Source organism: Hypomesus nipponensis, chromosome 24 (assembly GCF_054491055.1).
Source record: "Hypomesus nipponensis isolate SF chromosome 24, ASM5449105v1, whole genome shotgun sequence".
Taxonomy (NCBI): domain Eukaryota; kingdom Metazoa; phylum Chordata; class Actinopteri; order Osmeriformes; family Osmeridae; genus Hypomesus; species Hypomesus nipponensis.
In genome coordinates, this window is record NC_140384.1 from 7704218 (window position 1) to 7725000 (window position 20783).

A 20783-nucleotide genomic window follows, 5' to 3' on the forward strand; every position below is an offset into this window, starting at 1 on the left:
TTTGAACCAAATAAGGCAAGGGACGCTGAAATTCAGAAATACCATAGACACTGGTTGTAGATCGGTTTTGTTTCGATACCGCGACTAGATTTATTTTTCCGACTGACCCCAGAACATTTGCACGAAGTCTCACTTCCCACCTTCTCGCGAGTAATTGCGAAGTTTCCGGTGTTGTGTATGTTCCTGGAAACATGGCGGTCAGCATCCGCGGCCGTCCGATCCGAAGTCTTCGGATGCGAGGTAAGCCTGAGAAACTCACTTTGACCTCTGGCCTATGAACTTGAGATTCGTGTTAAATATCTTCTCTAGTTTCTGGTGAGCATAGTGTGTTTTTTGTCAATCAACCTGGCGTTCTGCTTTGACAGGTCGGAATGACAGCGGCGAGGAGAACGTACCGCTCGATCTGACCAGAGGTAAGCAGGGCAAACAGGGGTCCAGGGAGTGAAACCTTTTATTCTTCAGAAAAGATGTGGATGAATAGGGATAAGGATGACGAGTGTTTATGACATAGCATAGAGAAACTCTGTATATAGCTGTTAGCAGCCAGATACAATTGATATACAGTTAGTCATCTTGTTTATCATCTGAGCCAGCAAAGAGGCGTAGCTAGCTAGCTAACCAGCTACTAGAAAAGCTGCCACTAGCTGAACTAATCCAGCCATGGTGACGGCGGCGGCGCTCTCTGTTGTTTTGATTAGCAAGTGGGTTGGTTAACCAGTCGTCAAGCCGATTTTAACATGCATTCGAGGGGGTCTAGTGGGTAGAAGACATGTTACGGTTGGCACCGAGGAGAAAAGGTTAGCTTGCTAACTTCGGTGTTAGCCACACACAGAGAGAACGGCCAGTCTTTGAATTGCAGCCTCAATGTAGGCTGCCTGCAGCTAGCTAGTGCAAGCTAATTACGCTATAGGTTTGTTTGTCTTTCGTTAGCCAGCTAGCTGCATCTAGCCACTGTGGTGGCTGAACACTGAACGCACGGGATGTTTTTGCACTGATCGAATTCCAGGCGACCACGCCTCCGTTCAGTAATCGATCGCTAATCACCCATATAACTTTCCTGCTCGCAGGCAGATCTTGTCTTCGATCTGTGAATAAAATGTTTTCAGCATCACTGAGCAGAACGAATACTCTCAATGCACTCATCAGTATCATGAACATAATACCCTGCCAATCTCCATCGTAAATGTACTGTATGTAACTGCAGGTAGATGTGACATAAGAGAAGCTTAATGTATCGAAGCGGTTTAGTTTTCGTTTATATAATATCCTGACTCCTCTCACCTTTACCCTCTGTTAAAACGATGCACTACAGAGCTGTGTAAGAACTTCCTCATTTTCCCTGTGACTGAACACAACTTGTTTTGAAAATGTTCGTGGTGTTTGCTGTACACACGGTCTGTGACCAGCTGAAACGGGTTCCTGTCACAACAAGCCACCCATAGCAGTTCACTGGCAAATGTTTTGTAAATACTATGGTACTTTCTGATGGTTACATTGTGTATAAATATATATTTTTAAATAATTTCTTTTTTTTCTTCTCCAGAACCTTCAGATAACCTACGGGAAATCCTTCAAAATGTGGCTAAGCCTCATGGAGTCAGTAATATGCGAAAGCTTGGGCACCTGAACAACTTCATTAAGGTAACGATCATTCATCCTCTAATAATTATGGAAATATTTGGGCCAGCCTCATTGAAGTCAATCATAATACATTGGCGCTGGTTTGTAGTTTGACAATAAATCACACCTTTAACACTGTAGAGAGAAAAGCATCACGGCGTAGCTGGCCTCCCCTCCTCTCCTGTCTCTTCTCCCCTTCCTCTCTCTTCCTGCCTCTCCTCTCTCCTCCTGGGTGCTGGAGCTAGCTAGCTGTCATTGTGATGCCGACAGTGAGTGTAATGAGATCCACGGACACGAGGGGAAGCGTTGTGTGACCTGATGTGCCTTGACAGCACTCTGAAACTGGAGAGTTGCAGCATCCGCTTGTGGTTGTTCTTTTGAAAACAGAGGCAGGGAGTGTCTCCTTCTCTCCGGGCTGCCTGGAAGTCGTCTCAGTCCCAGAGAGTGTTTGTTTTGATCCATGGGCACGGCCCATTGTGGTGTTGTTGAGATTGGCAAGTGTACTTGCCAGGTCACTGCCTTCGATCCAGTTGTCTAGGAGATAGGCAGGCTCTAGGTGATGGGTCTTCTTGGCCTCCGATCAGGTGCCATCCATATCTTCCTCTTGTTATGGGCGTAATTAGCAAGATCTGAACTGCAAAAGGGCTCTAGCTGTGTGTGTGTACACCTGACTCCTGTTTACCACTGACCCAAGACTCAGGGTGTGTGTGTGTGTGTGTATACGTGTCTGTGAGAGGCCTGTGACTCCTTTTATGGATTCCAGGACAGGGTGACCTAATCCCTGTGTCACATGCCCCCCCCCCCCTCCTCCTCCTTCCCTCCCGATCACTGCCTGCCAGGCCTCTGACATCATCACTAGTTCTAACTGTTAGACTTCAATTTCACCGTACCCCCAACACCCTCCAACCTCCTCCCCACCTTCACCCCACAGACACCGCCCCATCTCTCTCTCTCTCCCCCCCCTTAACACGTCACCCGCCTCTCCCTCTCCTCCCTCTCTCCTGGTGTTCACAGTGGAGGAGCTGAGCTGTAGGATCAGTGTCAGCCCTGGAGCTTGTCTTAAAGTTCAACATTTTATCTACCGCAGATTCATCGCATGACCACACATGCCATGAATGAACTCACACACTCTTTAATTCCTCTGTAAATTGAATAGGCTACCAGAAACATAATCCTCTTATTTTGGGCTGTATCACTATGTCACCCTGCCCGCCTCGCCGATTCACTCTCTCACCCTTTCTCTCTCACCCTTTCTTTCTCACCCTCTCTTTACCGCTCTCTTCCTCTCTCTCTCTCTCTCTCTCTCTCTCTCTCTCTCTCTCTCTCTCTCTCTCTGTAGCTGCTGGGCAGTATAGGCCACAGTGAGGAGAAGTTTGGGTTTACATATGAAGAAATTATTATCTGGTAAGTAATCTCCTTCATATGTCCACACTGTACCTTGTGTTTTTGTCCATTGGGCAACACTGGTGTCTTTCCAATGTTCCAGCCTGGGTATAATCTGTGGGTGTGTGTTTTTCTGGTGTGTGTCCTTGTGTGTGTGTGTGTGTGTGTGATTGGTTTGTGTTGTCTGCGTGTGGTTTGTGTGTGTAGCCTGCGTCTGGCCCTGCTGAACGAGGCCAAGGAGGTGCGTGCTGCTGGTCTGCGGGCGCTGCGCTACCTCATCAGAGACACCGACGTCCTGCACAAGGTCCTCCGTCTGCAGGTCGACTACCTGGTCGCTAGGTGAGAGCCCTCGCCCCCGCCCAGCCTGGCTGGCTGGCCGCCGGAGTTCAAACAAAACAAACTTTTTTAAATCAGTCGATTTATTCAACTGTTGAACACCAACTGAAAGCACTGTAAAAAGAGCTGAACCAGAAGGATGTGTGTAGCAGAGCGTCAAGCTGTTTCTCCTGTGTGTGTTGCCGCGTCCAGGTGCATCGACATCCAACAGAGCAACGAGGGGGAGAGGACCCAGGCCCTCAGACTGGTCCGCAAGGTAAGATGGCCGCCTCGAACCGTGCTGGGATTGGCTGCTGCGTCTCGGTGCGAGAATCTGATTGGTCATGGGGTGAATGGTCACTGGCTGGTTGCTTCAGGGTGCGATTGGTCATGTGTGTTGGTGTGAGAGTTTGATAGCTTGTAGAGTAATCCACTGTGTGATTGTGCAAATGCATGGTGTGTGCATTGAGCAGTGGATGTGTGAGTATGCAGACCTTTTGCAAACGTCTGCAGGCCAGGGTATTTATAGCTTCCTGTGTAATTTACTGTAAAACGCCAGCACACACACAAACACACAGGCTCAAGTGGCAGGAAATGACCCGAGGCCTAAACAACGTCTGCATTATCTATCTGAGCTATGTCATTTTTCTTAGACGCACAGTTTCAGCACCAGTGGAAGGGGGAACTGCATTCACAGTGCAAACTGAAGGTCTCGATTCACAATCCTCCTTTCCTTTCACCCCCCCCCCCCCCGGTTTCAGATGATCACGGTGAACGCCCTGCTGTTCCCCAGCTCCATCGCCAACTCCCTCATCGCCGTGGGAACGGACGGCCTGCAGGAGAGAGACCGCATGGTCCGAGCCGCCATCGCCATCGTCTGTGAGCTGGGTAGGTCACATTTACATGTAGTCATTTAGCAGACGCTCTTATCCAGAGCGACTTACAGTAAGTACAGGGACATTCCCCCCTGAGGCAAGCAGGGTGAAGTGCCTTGCCCAAGGACACAACGTCATTTGGCACGGCCGGAAATCGAACTGGCAACCTTCTGAGTAATAGCACGACTTCCCACCTCCCCCCCCCAGCGCTGAAGAACCCGGAGGTGGTGGCGAGGAGAGGCGGCCTCAGCACCATCCTGAAGGGCGTCATCGACTGCCAGCTGAGCCGCATCAACGAGGCCCTCATCACCACCATCCTGCACCTCCTCAACCACCCACACACGCGCCAGTATGTCCGGGTGGACGTGGAGCTGGAGGTAGGCCCTACCGCGCACACACACACACACACACACAGGTAGACACACAGGCAAGCACGCATAAACACACACCACATAGGCAAACACACACCGTCATAGAGGAAGTCTTAGCAGCGCGGTGACAGCCGTGTCGTCCCAGTCAGGGATTAGCCGCAGGTTGCCTCTGGTTTCCATGGAGATTAGAGGGAGAGGTCTCATCACCCTTACAGAGCCTGCCTGTGTGCCTGGCTCGCTCTCAGAGCCCTCTCTTGTCTCCACCCTCCTAACACTTCCTGTTTGGAGGCTGATGCTCGTGCCTCTGGCACGGGGAGCAGCGGGGGCAGAAGGAGAAGGGGGGGGGTGTGTGGAGGGATGGGGGGTTTAGGGGTAGGTGGATGGAGGTGGGGGGTGAGGCTGTGGTGGAGTAGTGGATCAAGGTACAGCAATGTGTGTTAAGGCTTGAATGACCTTCAGAAGGACTGGCTAGTCATCTGTTTTCTCTGTGTTTCTGTCCTCAGCAAATCCTGGCACCTTTCACTGACTTCCACTACAGGCACAACGCTGACACTGCTGAGGGCCAGCTCAAGTAAGTGTGTGTGTGTGTGTGTGTGTGTGTGTGTGTGTGTGTGTGTGTGTGTGTGTGTGTGTGTGTGTGTGTGTGTGTGTGTGTTACCTTTTCTGAAAGGACTGTTCCCATGGTTGGTGTCATATTTATTGTGCGTGTGTGTGTGTCTCCAGGGAGGATAGAGAGGCTCGTTTCCTGTCTAGCAGGATGGCCATAGTAGCAGCTTTTCGCTCCTGGTCAGGTAGGCCTCACAGCCCTGTTCTCCTCAGGTTTATGCTTTAACATGTTTGTTATTTACTGAATAACCTCCTTATCTGGGTTCCTATGCGAGTAATGCTAGTGTTAACAATGTCCTGTTCTCCTGTCCGTCCAGGTATTATCAACCTGTGCAAAGTTGGCAACTCTGGAATCCAGTCTCTGATTGGCCTACTCTGTATACCGAACATGGAAGTGCGGGTGGGTACAGCTGAATATGAGGGAAACTATTACTATTTTAATGGCGTTGTACGTGGAGAACATTGCTTAGAAGGTCGTTAATGTGTTTCTCTGATGTTCTTTACCTTGATACCTGCAGAAGAGCCTCCTGGAGGTGTTGTATGAGATCTTCAGGCTCCCCGTTCCCTTAGCAACACCGGACTTCACAGAGGCTCTCCTCAGCGTTGGTGAGAGAACACAACCGGCTTCCTAGCACTGTTAGCATCGATAGCACTGTTAGCATCGATAGCACTGTTAGCATCGATAGAACTGTTATTATTGATAGCACTGTTATCACTGTTAGCATCGATAGCACTTTTATCACTGTTATTATTAATAGCATTGTTAATTGTTAGCATTTTTTGTTGTTAGGGTTAGAATTGACCTGTATGTGGAATATACTGATTTGTGATCCGTCCTCCAGACCCTAGCAGGTTCCAGGACAACTGGAGGCTGTCGGATGGCTTCGTAGCTGCAGAAGCCAAAGTTCTTCTTCCCCACAGAGCACGCTCGAGGTGAGGGACAACATTCCCAGACACAGAACCACACGACAAGGAACCAGAAGGAACCCACACACGTAGAACCCAAACACACCCAAGTCACACAGCCTAGATAGAACACAACCCACATTACACATACCGGACTAAGGACTAGCGTACTACCTTCGTAACTGTCATAGAGACGACAGTAGCTGTCCAGTCAGAAGCCTGTGTTGAGCTGAGTGAGTCGTGCTGTGTTTCAGACCGGACCTGATGGATAACTACCTGGCTCTGGTCCTCTCTGCCTTCATCTCCAGCGGAGTCCTGGAGGTGAGCACACACCCAGTCCCTACTGCTGGCCACGAGTATGTGTGTGTGTGTGTGTGTGTGTGTGTGTGTGTGTGGGGCTTCAGATCTAAACCCCAACTCTGTCTCTCTTTTCTGTTATCGGCCATCTCTCACTCTCTATCTCGCTCTCTATCTCGCTCTCTATCTCGCTCTCTATCTCGCTCTCTCTATCTCGCTCTTTCTATCTCGCTCTCTCTATCTCGCTCTCTCTATCTCGCTCTCTCTATCTCGCTCTCTCTATCTCGCTCTCTCTATCTCGCTCTCTCTATCTCGCTCTCTCTATCTCGCTCTCTCTATCTCGCTCTCTCTATCTCGCTCTCTCTATCTCGCTCTCTCTATCTCGCTCTCTCTATCTCGCTCTCTCTATCTCGCTCTCTCTATCTCGCTCTCTCTATCTCGCTGTCTCTATCTCTCACTCTCTATCTCGCTCTCCAGGGTCTGGTTGAGGTGGTGACCAGTAGTGAGGAACAGCTGTCAGTGAGAGCCACCATCCTGCTGGGGGAACTTTTGCACATGGTAACACAACACACACTCGCACACACACACATGCACAAGCATCACACTACAATCACACACACACATGCACCCGCATCACACTACACGCACACACACCGCTTGTCTGAGATACAACACTTTGATATGGCAAATTATTTTATAAGTGTAGTGTTTCTGTAACCGTGGTAAAGTTTATTCCCCCTCTCCTCCTCCCTTGTGATATTCCTCATCCCTCTCCCCCCTTCCTCCCCCCTCCTCCTCCTCCTCACCCGCCTCCTCCTCCCCCTCACCCGCCTCCCCCCTCCTCCTCTCCATGTCTCCTCAGGCCAACACTATCCTCCCTCACTCTCACAGTCACCACTTGCACTGCCTCCCCACCCTCATCAACATGGCCGCCTCCTTCGATATCCCTCAGGAGAAACGCCTGTGAGTACGCACACACACTGAACGCACACTGAACACACACACACACACTGTACACATACATACCTACCCACTCTGAATACACACACACACACAAACACTGTTTACACACAGACACTCACTGCACACACACACACACACACTCGCAGCACACACACCTCCCCCATCTTGAACATGTGCTTGTGGGATGTGCGGTCTCCAGTCGGGCGAGCGGAGCGGTGAACCACCTGAAGCGCTTCCATGAGAGGAAGAGGCGTGGCCTGAGGCCTCACAGCCTCTACCTGGACCACATCATACGCAAGTCTGTCACGGTACACAACCGCAGGGAGTCCCACACACGAGCCCCCAGGGACATCTACGCCATCAAGGTAGGACACACACACGCAGTATAAATAGACAGAATTAATATACATTCTAGGACAGTACTCAAGTGTATTTGTGTGTGTGTGTGTGCGTGTGCGTGTGTGTGTGTGTGTTTTAGGACACTGAGGAAGCACTGATGATGAATCTAAGGGACAGTCACATCCTGAACCACAAGCAGAACCTAGAATGGAACTGGCTGCTCATCGCTACCATCCTCAAGGTGACGCGCGTGTTTGTGTGTGTTTGTGTGTGTGTGTGTGTGTGTGTGTGCGTGTGTGTGTGACGGTGTGCTTCCCCTGTCGTTTGCTGTGGGTGTGACGGTGTGCTTCCCCTGTCGTTTGCTGTGGGTGTGACGGTGTGCTTCCCCTGTCGTTTGCTGTGGGTGTGACGGTGTGCTTCCCCTGTCGTTTGCTGTGTGTGTGACGGTGTGCTTCCCCTGTCGTTTGCTGTGGGTGTGACGTGTGCCGTCTCTGTTCCTTCCAGTGGCCTAATGTCAACCTCAGGAACAACAAGGATGAGCAGATGCACAAGTAAGACTCTCTCTCTCCAGTCAGCCAAACCTTCCACTGAGACCACACTGTCTCTGCTGAGCCCCCCTCTGACCCTGTCTGTCTGTCTGTCTGTGTGTGCTCCAGGTTCGTGAGGAGGCTCCTGTACTTCTACAAGCCCAGCAGCAAGCTGTACGCCAGCCTGGAGCTGGACCACCCCAAGGCCCGACAGCTCACCGTGGTGGGCTGTCAGTTTGTCGAGTTCCTCCTGGAGTCTGAGGAGGTGAGGGAGACACACACACACACACTAACACACAATGACACTCACACCTTCAGACACAAACCCACAGACCCCACCACCTCCCCCATCCCCCTTCAGGACGGCCAGGCGTACCTGGAGGAGCTGGTGAAGGACATGGTGTCCTGGCTGTCCTCGTCCTCAGGTCTGAAGCCCGAGCGCAGTCTCCAGAGCAACGGGCTGCTCACCACCCTCAGCCAGCACTACTTCCTGTTCCTGGGCTCGCTCTCCTCCCACCCGCAGGGCGTCAAGCTGCTGGAGAAGTGCAGCCTGTTCCAGTGGTGAGTCTGACCCCTGACCTCTGACCCCGGGACGCTTTCACACGCCACAGTGTCTGACCCCGAGGAGGAGAAGGAGATGTGGGATATCCTACTGTTGTGTGACCCTCTCTCTTCTCTTCTCCCTCCCTCCCTTCCCCCTCCACCCTCCTCCCCCCCACCCACCAGCCTGTTGACCCTGTGCACAGTGAAGAACCAGGATGCCGTGTTGAAACTGGCCGTGACCACGCTGGACTACAGCCGAGACGGCCTGGCCAGAGTCATCCTCTCCAAGACCCTCACCGCTGCCACGGACGTGAGATTGACCGACCGCACACACACACACACACACACACACACACACGTCACCACTTCCATACAAAAAAAAAAAACAACGTTTCGACTTGTCTCCATGTCTAACCCTCCTCCTCTTCCACTCTTACTCCTCCCCCCTCTGTGAGCAGGTGTGCAGGCTGTATGCCACCAAGCACCTGCGTGTGCTGCTGCGTGCTGGGGTGGAGTTCTTCAGCAGCTGGGGCATGGAGCTGCTGGCCACGCAGCTGCACGACCACAGCAAGGCTGTGAGCATGGAGGCTTTGGACATACTGGACGAGGCCTGCGAGGACAAGGTAGGACACAGTGCACACACACACACACACTGACACACACTGATACACACTCCAGGACCCGGCTTGTGTGTGTGTGTGTGTCCCTGATGGTGTGTTTTGTTGTTCTGTCCCCCAAGGCCAACCTCCACGCTCTGATCCAGCTCAAACCTGCCCTGTCCCACCTGGGAGACAAGGGACTGCTGCTGCTGCTCAGGTCAGGACGCACACCACTCTGCACCTCACACCTCACACACCACTCTGCACCTCACACCTCACACACCGCTCTGCACCTGACACCTCACACACCGCTCTGCACCTCACACACCTCACACACCGCTCTGCACCTCACACACTTCACACACCGCTCTGCACCTCACACACCTCACACACCACTCTGCACCTCACACCTCACACACCACTCTGCACCTCACACACCACTCTGCACCTCACACACCGCTCTGCACCTCACACCTCACACACCGCTCTGCACCTCACACCTCATACACCACTCTGCACCTTACACCTCATACACCACTCTGCACCTCACACCTCACACACCACTCTGCACCTCACACACCACTCTGCACCTCACACACCACTCTGCACCTCACACCTCACACACCGCTCTGCACCTCACACCTCACACACCACTCTGCACCTCACACCTCACACACCACTCTGCACCTCACACCTCACACACCACTCTGCACCTCACACCTCACACACCGCTCTGCACCTCACACCTCACACACCACTCTGCACCTCACACCTCACACACCACTCTGCACCTCACACCTCACACACCACTCTGCACCTCACACCTCACACACCACTCTGCACCTCACACCTCACACACCGCTCTGCACCTCACACCTCACACACCGCTCTGCACCTCACACACCGCTCTGCACCTCACACCTCACACACCGCTCTGCACCTCACACCTCATACACCACTCTGCACCTCACACACCTCACACACCACTTTGTACCTCACACCTCATACACCGCTCTGCACCTGACACCTCACACACCGCTTTGCACCTCACACACCTCACACACCGCTCTGCACCTCACACACCTCACACACCACTCTGCACCTCACACCTCACACACCACTCTGCACCTCACACCTTACACACCACTCTGCACCTCACACCTCACACACCACTCTGCACCTCACACCTCACACACCACTCTGCACCTCACACCTCACACACCACTCTGCACCTCACACCTCACACACCACTCTGCACCTCACACCTCACACACCGCTCTGCACCTCACACCTCACACGCCACTCTGCACCACATCTCACACACACCACACACACCTCACACACAGCCTGACGTTGTGGTGTGGTCCTCCAGGTTCCTGTCCATTCCTAAGGGTTTCTCCTACCTCAACGAGAGGGGCTACGTCAACAAGCAGCTGGACAAATGGCAAAAGGTCATCCATCTCCCTCCTCCTTCCCCTCCTCCCTGTCCCGGTTCTCTGGGCTTGGCACAGATCACGTGTGAGAGTGTGTACCTCTGCTAACCGCGTGTGTGTGTGTGTGTCCTGTACAGGAGTATAACCTGAAGTATGTGGACCTGATAGAGGAGCAGCTGAATGAGGCCCTCACCACCTACCGTAAACCTGTGGACGGAGACAACTATGTACGCCGCAGCAACCAAAGGTGTGTGTGTGTGTGTGTGTGCGCAGGGTTGACAGAGGAGGAACTGGTGTAGCAGAGGGTGGATACAGGCGGGGAGGGCGATTCGGACTATCGCTGGACACGTTGAGATTTCCCGATCTTGTGTTTTGTTTCCAGGTTACAGAGACCAAATGTGTATCTTCCTGTCCACTTGTACGGTCAGCTGGTCCATGACAAGACAGGCTGCCACCTGCTGGAGTCCCAGGTAACTGCAGGGAGGTGCTGCTCAGACAGGTAGCAGGCTGCTAGCACAGACACCCTAGTGTAGTTCTGTGTTCCTACACCTCACTTCCTCTCTGTCTCGCTCTCTCTCCCCCCTCCAGAATGTGGTTCCAGACCTCAGCTACACGGTCCGCTCCCCGATGCTGGACACCTGGGAGGGGATCAAGCTGCTGAAGGCCGCCCTCTGGGCACTGGTGAGTGGCCCCTCTCACCCTCCATACATCCACACAGAGATCCATACATCCACACAGAGATCCACACAGAGATCCATACATCCACACAGAGATCCATACATCCACACAGAGATCCATACATCCACACAGAGATCCACACAGAGATCCATACATCCACACAGAGATCCACACATGAAACTATGAGTTCATCAATACTATTAGGCACTTGCTTTGATCATGGGACAGTGTTATGACGTGTGTGTGTGTGTGTGTTCCTGCAGGGCAACATCGGCTCCTCCAACTGGGGTCTGAACCTGCTACAGGAGGAGAACGTGATACCTGACATCCTGGGGCTGGCTCTGCACTGTGAGGTGCTGTCCGTACGGGGGTAAGACGCCACGCTGACACACACACACACACACACACACACACACAGCTGGCCCCAGTGTTGACCTCCCTCCCTCTCTCCAGGACGTGTGTGTACGTGCTGGGGGTGATCTCGCGGACGCGGCAGGGCTGTGAGCTGCTCAAGCAGTACGGCTGGGACGCCGTGCGGCACAGCCGGCGCACCATGTGGCCCGTCACCCCGGACGAGGCCCTGGACCCCCAGCTGGCCTCGGAGCTCACCTCCGTGCCCAGCAGCCTCAGCCTCTACTCCGAGTCCACCAGCTCCAGACACAACTCTGAGAGCGAATCACAGCCCAGTGAGTTGGGACATGTGACCCCGCCCCGGGGGGGGGGTGTGACCGCACGTTTGGCCCTTTCGTGCTGTGGCATGTTAGTTCTAGAACACGCTTTGCGTTTAGAATAGGTTCTAGAACATCTACTCGCTGGGTTTTGACTTTCTGTTTTAGAATGTGTATGAACTGTGTGTCCTTTTTTCTGTGTAAAAGAATACATGTTCCGTGCTGAAACGATGTTGTCCTATGTGTGCTGCCCAACACGGCATTCATCCATGACGTCACCTGTATGGCCCTCAGGCATGTACATCCTGGATGACGACAAGCTGGACGTGCTGGACCAATCAGAGGACACGTCGCCCTCGCTGTGCACCAAGCCGGCGAAGGACCGCAGCCCGTTCACCATCCTGGCGTCCACGCGCTTCGTCCGCAGCCGCTTCCTCAACTCCCTGTCCCTCCCCAGCAAGAAGCAGCGCTCCACCAGCGACCCCAAGGCCCCCGCCGGCCCCCGCACCCCCACAGAGCTCAAGCTCGGGGGGATGCGGAGGACCAGGACGGTGACGGAGCCCTCCATGTACTCCGGTGGGCCGGATGTGTTCAGCCCCGTGTTCAACGGCAGGGGGGGCCTGCCCCGGAGCCCCACGGTCAGCCTGGAGACCTCCTTCATCGGCTCTGAGGAGCAGCTGGCGCGGGCCGGGGGCTCCACGCCGGGCCTGGGAGGGGAGGGGGGCCCGGGGACCGCCGGGGAGCCCCCCGGGAGAGAGAGGGAGCAGAGCAGCCGGGAGCGTCTGGCGGGGGGGGACGGGGGGTCATCGTCGTCCGGAGGCGGGGTAGGGGGAGGGGGGAGGAGGAGGAGGAGGGGGCGGGACCCAGTTCAAGAGCCGCAGCCAGAGCTTCAACACGGACACCACCACCAGCGGCATTAGCTCCATGAGCTCCTCGCCTTCCCGCGAGACGGCCGGCAACCCCGACCAGCCCGACCCCGAGCCCGACTCCTCCGACTGCATCAGCCTCAACACCGTCGTCTCCGCCCGCGCCGCCAAGACCCTCTACCCCCTCGCCGCCGCCACCACCCCGCCCGCCGCGCCCCACGCCAACCACATCCCCCTCTCCAAGTCCAGCTCCGTCTCCCTGGTGCCCCCCGGCTCCTCCCACACCCTCCCCCGCCGCGCCCAGTCCCTCAAGTCTCCCTCGGTGGGCGCCATCAAGAGCCTGGCGGACTGCAGCTTCATGTACACCAGCCCGCGGGACGCCCTGGGCTACGCCACGCTGCGCCGGCTGCAGCAGCAGAGGATCCACCCCTCGCTCTCCCACAGCGAGGCGCTCGCCTCGCCCGCCAAGGACGTCCTGTTCGCCGACACCATCACCATGAAGACGGGCAGCCTGGACTCCAGGATCACCCCGCGCAGGTACGGCTCGCGCTGGTTCTGTCAGGTTTGGATCCTGACGAGAGGGAAGGTTTCTCGGGGGATCGGAGGTTTGCGGGGTGTCGCGGTCGTGGGCTGCATCTGCTGCATCTGCTGCCCTCCTCGCACGTTTCTCTGTGTCTGGTCTTCTTTTCCGTGTCTCTGTGCGTGTCTGCATCCATGCTGTTCTGATTCTCCCTAACCGTTTACATTTCATCCTTGTGTGTGTGTGTGTGACTGTGTGTGTGTGTGTGTGTGTGTGTGTGTGTGAGAGTAGCCCTTCATTACCCAGGTTGTCAGCTAAGAGGGTTAGCTGTCCAAGTGTCAGCACAGGGCCCCCTCTGTCTTCATATCGCAGGCTGTCATCCGCCCTGCTCCCTCGGTGGGTGCAGCCCCCCTAGCCCCCTCTAGACAGCCCCCCTAGGCCCCTCTAGAGAGCCCCCTTGCCCCCTCTAGACAGCCCCCCCTCCGCCCTCCCAGCCTAGATACTGACAATGTAACCTTGGTGATGCTTAGATTAGAACTGCCTGGAATTCTCTTGAAGGTTCTATAGCGGCAGAATGTTGTAGGAGGTTCTAGAACAGCAGCCCTGTACACTCTTGCTCCCATTACACCCCCCCCCCCTCTCCCCTCAGAGTCACCTGTGCCTGATTAGCCTGTCCTGGGTTAGTCCCTTTAGAACAGTGAGTCTAGAATTAGGACTCCTAAACCAGGCCAAGGTAGACTATACCGTTGTATGGTGTTATGGAGTTTAAGCAAACATATTCACTAATCTGTGTGTGACCATGTGTGTGTGTGTGTGTGTGTGAGAGAGTAGCCCTTCATTACCCAGGTTGTCAGCTAAGAGGGTTAGCTGTCCAAGTGTCAGCACAGGGCCCCCTCTGTCTTCACATCGCAGGCGGTCCTCCACCCTGCTTCCTTGGTGGGTGCATCCCCCTCTAGAAAGCCCCCCTAGCCCCCTCTAGAGAGGCCCCCTAGCCCCCTCTAGAGAGCCCCCCTAGCCCCCTCCTACCCCAGACACCCTGTCCTGGGCTAGTCCCTGTAGAACAGTGGATGTAGAGTTATCACTCATTACCCAGGACTAAGTAGTTTAAACTGCTGTATGGCGTCTGTCTGTCTGTCTCTCGAATCCTTTTGTCCGTCTCTCTTTTTCTCGCTCTCATTCTCTCATCTTCTCCCTCCTGCTTTCCTGACTCTCCTCTCCTCCCCCCTCATTTCCTGACTCACCTCTCTCCCCTCCCCCCTCCTCCCCCCAGGTTCCTGAAGGCCCTGAGCTTTGCCTCCCTGGACAAGGAGGACCTGCTGAGCCCCATCAGCCACATGTCCCTGCAGCGCTGCTCCTCAGTGCGCTCCATGGTCTCCGCCTCCTACGGCTCCTGCGACGACTACGTGGGCCTGGCGCTGCCCGTCGACATCAACCACATCTTCCACGTCCGCGAGGTGCCCTACTTCCTGCAGAACACCAGCCCTTCCTCCGAGGAGAAGAACAGCTTCCTGTTTGGCGACGCAGACGGTGAGCGCCAGCTCGCGCGGGTGTGCTTGTAACGGTGCGTGTGAGAGGTGAGGGTAACGTGTGTGTGTGTTTGTCTCCAGAACGGCCGCCCCTCCCCCTGCTGAAGCAGCAGTTCAGTATCTCGGAGCTCATGGCCAACCGAAGCGACGGCCAGAGCGGCGCCCCGGGCTCAGACGAGACGGGTCTGCAGGAGCACACCGAGGACAACTGTCTGTACTGCGTGGGAGGCTTGGTGCTGGGCCGCCCCAGACCGCCTCCGCACGGCAACACACACCCCCGGACAGGTGAGCTCACACACACACACACACACACACACGGCCTCTCCTCTCCCTGTGGGGGTGTGTGTGCGGTCCACCTCCTCCTGACGGTGGCGTGACGCTGTTCCCCAGACTTTGTGGAGTTCTCCTCGTGGGCGGGGCCCGGCGGGCACCGTCTGGAGGTCATGCCCCAGTCCAAGTTCTCGGGGGCGTCCGGGTGCAGCGACGCCGCCGCGTCCCAGGGCTCCGTCTGCAGCACGCCCACGCCCAACCACGTCCTCCTGGGTGAGGACGCGCTCTCTCACACACGCACACACACACAGTATATGTACACGCGTACGCACTGCCTTGTGAGGCGTTTCCAGGGGGGGGTTGAGCGCTGCCCCTGATTGGCTGTGGCGTGTGTCCGTCAGGAGGGAAGGGCGTGCCGGAGGACGCGCCGGCGTGCCGCGTCCTACTGAGGAAGGAGGTGCTGCGCCTGGTCATCAACCTCAGCTCCTCTGTGGGGACCAAGAGCCACGAGACTGGGCTGCTCACGTGAGACACACACACTACAGGAGGAAGCTTATTCATGTGGCATAGTGTATGTTCAAACATGTTAGTTCACACCTCGGTTCTCTCTCTGTCTCTATCTCTCTGTCTTTCTCTCTGTCTCCCTCTCTCTCTCTGTCCGTCTCTCTCTCTGTCTCCCTGTCTCTCTCTGTCCGTCTCTCTCCCTGTCTCTCTCTGTCTCTCCCTGTCCGTCTCTCTCTCTGTGTGTCCAGGATCAAGGAGAAGTTCCCGTATGCGTTTGATGACATCTGCCTGTACTCAGAGGTGTCCCACCTGCTGGCTCACTGCATGTTCCGCCTGCCCTCACGACGCTTCATCCAGGAGCTCTTCCAGGATATCCACTTCACCCCCGTGAGAGAGCCTGCTTTTTCTACCTGCTGCTGTCTGTCTTTCACCACCTCTCTCTGTCTGTCTCTCTCTCTCTGTCTCTCTCTTTCGCTCTCTGTCTCTCTCTCTCTGTCTCTCCATCCTCTTTCAAGCTTTTCTGCCCCCCCTGGCTTTGACCCCCGCCTTCTGATGTCACTTCCTGTCTGCTCTCAGATGTACGAGGAGGCAGAATCCATCCTTACACAGCCACCAAAGCCAGTGGAGGTGGAGCCAGACCCCCCCTCGGAGCCCTGACCCCACCCCCCTCCTCCGAACGGGGATGTTCAACGCGCCTAATCCTCACCATCAGCATCAAGGGGAGCAGTCTGACCAAATACTTTCGTCTCTCCAGGGGAGGACTCTGGTGGAGCCCTGAGCGAAAGAAACACACACACACCCACAGACAGATGATGCTGGTCTAACACATGCTGAATAAAGACTTAGAACGTGCGTGTTCTCCTCCTAGAGAAGGAGTTCCCAGTGAGGAACTGGGAACCACATGTTCTTCTGTCCTCCCTAGATAGTCCTGGCCTCATCCTCTCCTCCTCCTCCTCCTCCTCCCCCCTCTATTCTATTCATCCTCTCCCCCCCTCTCTATTCTATTCCTCCCCTCCATCCTCGGTTAACACTACAGAGGGTCCTAGCGGGTGTACACCAGGACCCCACCCCCTCACACGCACACACACACCTCACACACACATCTCTGCAGCCTCAGATCAAAGCACTGCCCTCACCCAGCGGTAGCTCAGCTTGTCCATCCCCAGTCTGGACGCTCTCCCCCCCCCCCCCCCGGACCACACACCCTGGTGGGGTGAGGCCCTCCTCCCCCAGCTCGGGGTCCTGGTCCTGGGTTCACTTGAGAGGGTAAGGGGGGTCAGCGGTGTGCAGGTGGCTCAGAGGGGGACATCACCCTGCTCTGAGGAGCGCTGGAGCTCACCTGCCCACCTGTGCACCGTCACTCTTCAGCTGGACTCGTGTCACGTCAGAGACAGTCTGTGGCCTCACTCCCCCCCCCCTCCCCACCCTCTCTCATCACAACATATCATCCGAGTTCTCCATCATGTATACCTTAAGTTGTTTTAAGTGAACTCATATCGCGATAGGTAGCCTGTCACATGCAACGGTGGATATTTCAATTGGCTCGTTGAGATCTACAATGCAATATCGCTTTCTGTCATTGGCTGAGATCGGAGGAGCGGGATGGGTGGGGGGTGTTCATGGGTATGATGAGTTTAAGGATTGGTTTAAGGTTTCCAGGGAAACAGGGAAGCTCTGTTTCTATTGGCTAGTTTTGCAATGATGCTGCTACACAAGTGGACTGGTAGAGAAATGATTTATAGATGGTCTGAATGAAGCCTCGTTTGATCTATTTATTACATATCTGTACCATAGTGGCGCGAAGAGCAAGCAGAGAAGAAAAAAATGTTATTTATATTTTTTCCTTGAGACTGTGTATTATAATTTAAAGTTTTTTTTTTTTTTTTTTTTTTTTTTTTTGACTGATTGTGAAGCCCTTTGTAAAATGTGTACAGTATGTTTTCTGGCATTGTTGACCTGAATAAACATACTATCCTATCAAAGGGATACATTGTTAATAAAACTAAAATCATGAAACGCCCCAAACCTTTGTTCAGGTCTTAATGTGCTATGAATGCAGAGGGTTGTGGGTTGGCACAGTGTTCCTCCCTGCTTACGGACCCGGGGCGTAGGTACAGGCGTAGCCACTGGTACGCCTGTGCCTACCCAAGAACAAAAACATCTCCGAAAAATTATGCACCAGTTGCACATCGCAAAGTAAATAAGTAAAAAAAAAAAAAACTGAAAAGATGCCTATCCATATTTTTCTAGGCCTACCCAAAAATATTTTTATGGCTACGCCCCTGTTATGGACTTAAGCAGATGCTCTTTGACCCAAAATGAAGATTGTGTTTCTCCCTTAAAACATGAAGATACCAGGAGATAGCTCTAAACTGGGACCACCTGGGATCTCAGTTTACTACAGACGTAAACCCTGACCCAGTGAAGTTGATGAGAGCGTGTGGCCAAGGGGTACGTCGTTTTGGATAAGAACGTCTGCTAAATGAATACAGTAGCCTTTAGTCTCATGGTACATACACTTTTAATATTCCGTCAACGGATTTTTCAGTCCACATTTAAAACATGACTACAGGCATGGAAAACAATACTGCAGTTTGCAAGACTACCCTGTCTACTGGAGTGTCGCTTGTCTCTGGAATAACATCACCTGAGCATCAACATGAAACATCTGCGTTCCTGTGTACAAAATAATCACGTTAAATAAACATATTTAACAAACACAAAACTATTCAATTGGTATAAAATGACTCATTTTGAACGTATTTGTCGGTCATTTCTATTACTAAAGCGCCCCTTAGTGTTTGTGAAATATATTGCACAGTAGCGTGTCGTTTTTTTTTTACCACAGTTCAACAATCAAGATGGGTGCCCCAGAACCACAGATAAAGATCCTGGTACAGAACTCATAAACAGTCCTAAAATGTCATTGGTCGTTGACTGCAGTTCTCGCTCTGGCTTTCCCCGTATCCACGGCGATGGAGGTATATTGATGTGAGTGTTAAGAAACAAAAACTAAAAGAGTCTGTGGGTCCTGCAACACGATTCAGAACTTCGAAGCGAACGAATCCTGTGCTTTTGTGTCCGGGGTTACGGAGGGATCGGAGGTGGGCGAGGGTGGTTGTGCTGTGTTTTCGGAGCTCAGTTCCTCATAGACGTTCTTGCTGCGCAGCTCCAGATCCTCGTAGACAAGCTTGCTGCTCAGGTCCTGGGAGGCCAAGGAGGGGGGCGACAGAGGGGTTGGAGGAGCCGGGCCAGAGGGGGCCTCGTGGTTGTGGAAGCTCTGGTTCACGTAGACGTAATTGCTGCTGTGATCCAGGTCCTGGGAGGCCTGGGCTTTGTCCTGCTGTAACTTGAGGAGGACTGCCTTGTTCACCCCAGGACCTGGAGGAGAGGGAGGGAGGGAGGGAGGGAGGGAGGGAGGGAGGGAGGGAGGGAGGGAGGGAGGGAGGGAGGGAGGGAGGGAGGGAGGGAGGGAGGGAGGGAGGGAGGGAGGGAGGGAGGGAGGGAGGGAGGGAGGGAGGGAGGGAGGGAGGGAGGGAGGGAGGGAGGGAGGGAGGGAGGGAGGGAGGGAGGGAGGGAGGGAGGGGTTAGCAGAATGGAATCTTAACAACAATGTCACTCAAGTTGAAAGTTTTGAATTGTTGCTCTATTCACAGACACAAACACTCACCAAAGTATGTGAGCAGCACAGGCAGGAAGATGAGCCCATGGACTAGGCCCAGCAGAGTGATCACCAGGTTCAGACGGAAGAAGAAGATCTTGATCAGCTGAGCCTTGGCGAACGCCAGCACCACGATCCCGGGAAGGTTCGTCATGGCGACGCCCGCAAACACCTGACAAAAAAATATAGAGATTGATGAAACATGTTCAATGCACGATGTTTGATTCTTGGGCTCTAATCTCTGGAGTTTTTGTTTTTTTTGGGCCCAGATTGTGTGTATGATTGAATTCCATTTCAGTCAAACAAGCTCAATCCAGTGCATCCCAGTTATTACGTTGTGTCTGTGAATAATGCTTGACCCAGGCCTGTGTGGATAGGGGTATGCTTGTTTTCTATGTACTGACCGCACTGCCCATGGTGGTGACCGCTTCCTTGGCTCGCTCAATCTGCGTGGGCTTGATGCTGAGCGCAAAGGAACGTGTCAGGTGAGACACAAACTCTACAGAGATCCCAACAGCCTGTACAGGGGAGAGGGAGAGAAGGAGGGAGGGAGGGAGGGAGGGAGGGAGGGAGGGAGGGAGGGAGGGAGGGAGGGAGGGAGGGAGGGAGGGAGGGAGGGAGGGAGGGAGGGAGGGAGGGAGGGAGGGAGGGAGGGAGGGAGGGAGGGAGGGAGGGAGGGAGGGAGGGAGGGAGGGAAAGTCAGGACATCATGTCTAGAGTCAAGATACACTGGAGGATCTGTGTCAAAGGTCTGGCTGTCATCCAAATGTTTAATGGATGACAGCCTTGGCTTATCCCCTGGTCTGCAATATGGCCATGCCAGTGTGTCATAGTTTGACAGGCAGTCAGTATGAGCAGTTGCCTTTAAGGGTGGGCAGGAAAGCCTTTGAGCTGTGGAGAAACTGCTATACACCTAGTGTATCGTCTGTAGATAGTGAATAACGAGACGTCTGAGATAAGACAGTGGGAGACACGCTCTTCTGAAGGGAGTGGCCGTATGCACACCCTCCACATTAGACCAGCCAGAGGACAGTCATCCACCCAGCCCACGCCTCGAAGCCCCCACGGGGAAGCGCTGCGCCCTCACCGTGACCAGGTTGATGAGCGCCACGGCGTTGTAGTCGATGCCCCACAGGGTCATGACCCCCACCGTGTCCACGGTGATCATGACGATGGTGAGCAGGTTGAGCAGGCCGGAGCGCAGGTCCATGCCCAGCAGGAGGCAGCACACCACGAAGGTGGGCAGCAGACACAGGGAGATGTTGAACAGGCCCTCGGGAACGATGGTCAGGTACTGCTCGTAGAAGACATAG

At 54.2% G+C, this 20783-nt stretch overlaps 2 protein-coding genes across 2 annotated transcripts in view; one reads left to right on the plus strand and one right to left on the minus strand.

The window, feature by feature from the left end:
• The first annotated feature begins 162 nt into the window (after positions 1-162).
• On the plus strand, positions 163-17834 carry rictora (RPTOR independent companion of MTOR, complex 2 a). Its single transcript, XM_084690438.1, is given in 38 exon segments — positions 163-240; positions 366-413; positions 1544-1641; positions 2960-3024; positions 3211-3342; positions 3532-3595; positions 4080-4206; positions 4401-4570; positions 5068-5135; positions 5288-5355; positions 5488-5570; positions 5689-5776; positions 6013-6103; positions 6331-6397; positions 6851-6931; positions 7236-7336; positions 7536-7701; positions 7815-7916; positions 8180-8226; positions 8332-8467; positions 8564-8763; positions 8929-9055; positions 9204-9368; positions 9485-9561; positions 10717-10795; positions 10915-11024; positions 11160-11247; positions 11366-11458; positions 11719-11825; positions 11909-12141; positions 12418-12950; positions 12952-13526; positions 14780-15036; positions 15117-15320; positions 15426-15578; positions 15707-15830; positions 16058-16196; positions 16386-17834. Coding segments are annotated over 38 exon segments (5196 nt in total). The 5' UTR covers positions 163-191; the 3' UTR covers positions 16467-17834.
• A 472-nt stretch (positions 17835-18306) lies between these two features.
• npc1l1 (NPC1-like 1) overlaps positions 18307-20783 on the minus strand; it is an 11739-nt gene continuing 9262 nt past the window's right edge. The window contains exons 18-21 of the mRNA XM_084690779.1: positions 20558-20783; positions 19875-19988; positions 19480-19642; positions 18307-19190 (exon numbers count right to left, since the gene is read on the minus strand). The exon at positions 20558-20783 is cut by the window's right edge and continues 6 nt beyond it. Of these exons, the coding sequence (XP_084546905.1) occupies positions 18853-19190; positions 19480-19642; positions 19875-19988; positions 20558-20783 (841 nt within the window). The 3' untranslated portion in view covers positions 18307-18852. The remainder of the gene's footprint in view (positions 19191-19479; positions 19643-19874; positions 19989-20557) is intronic.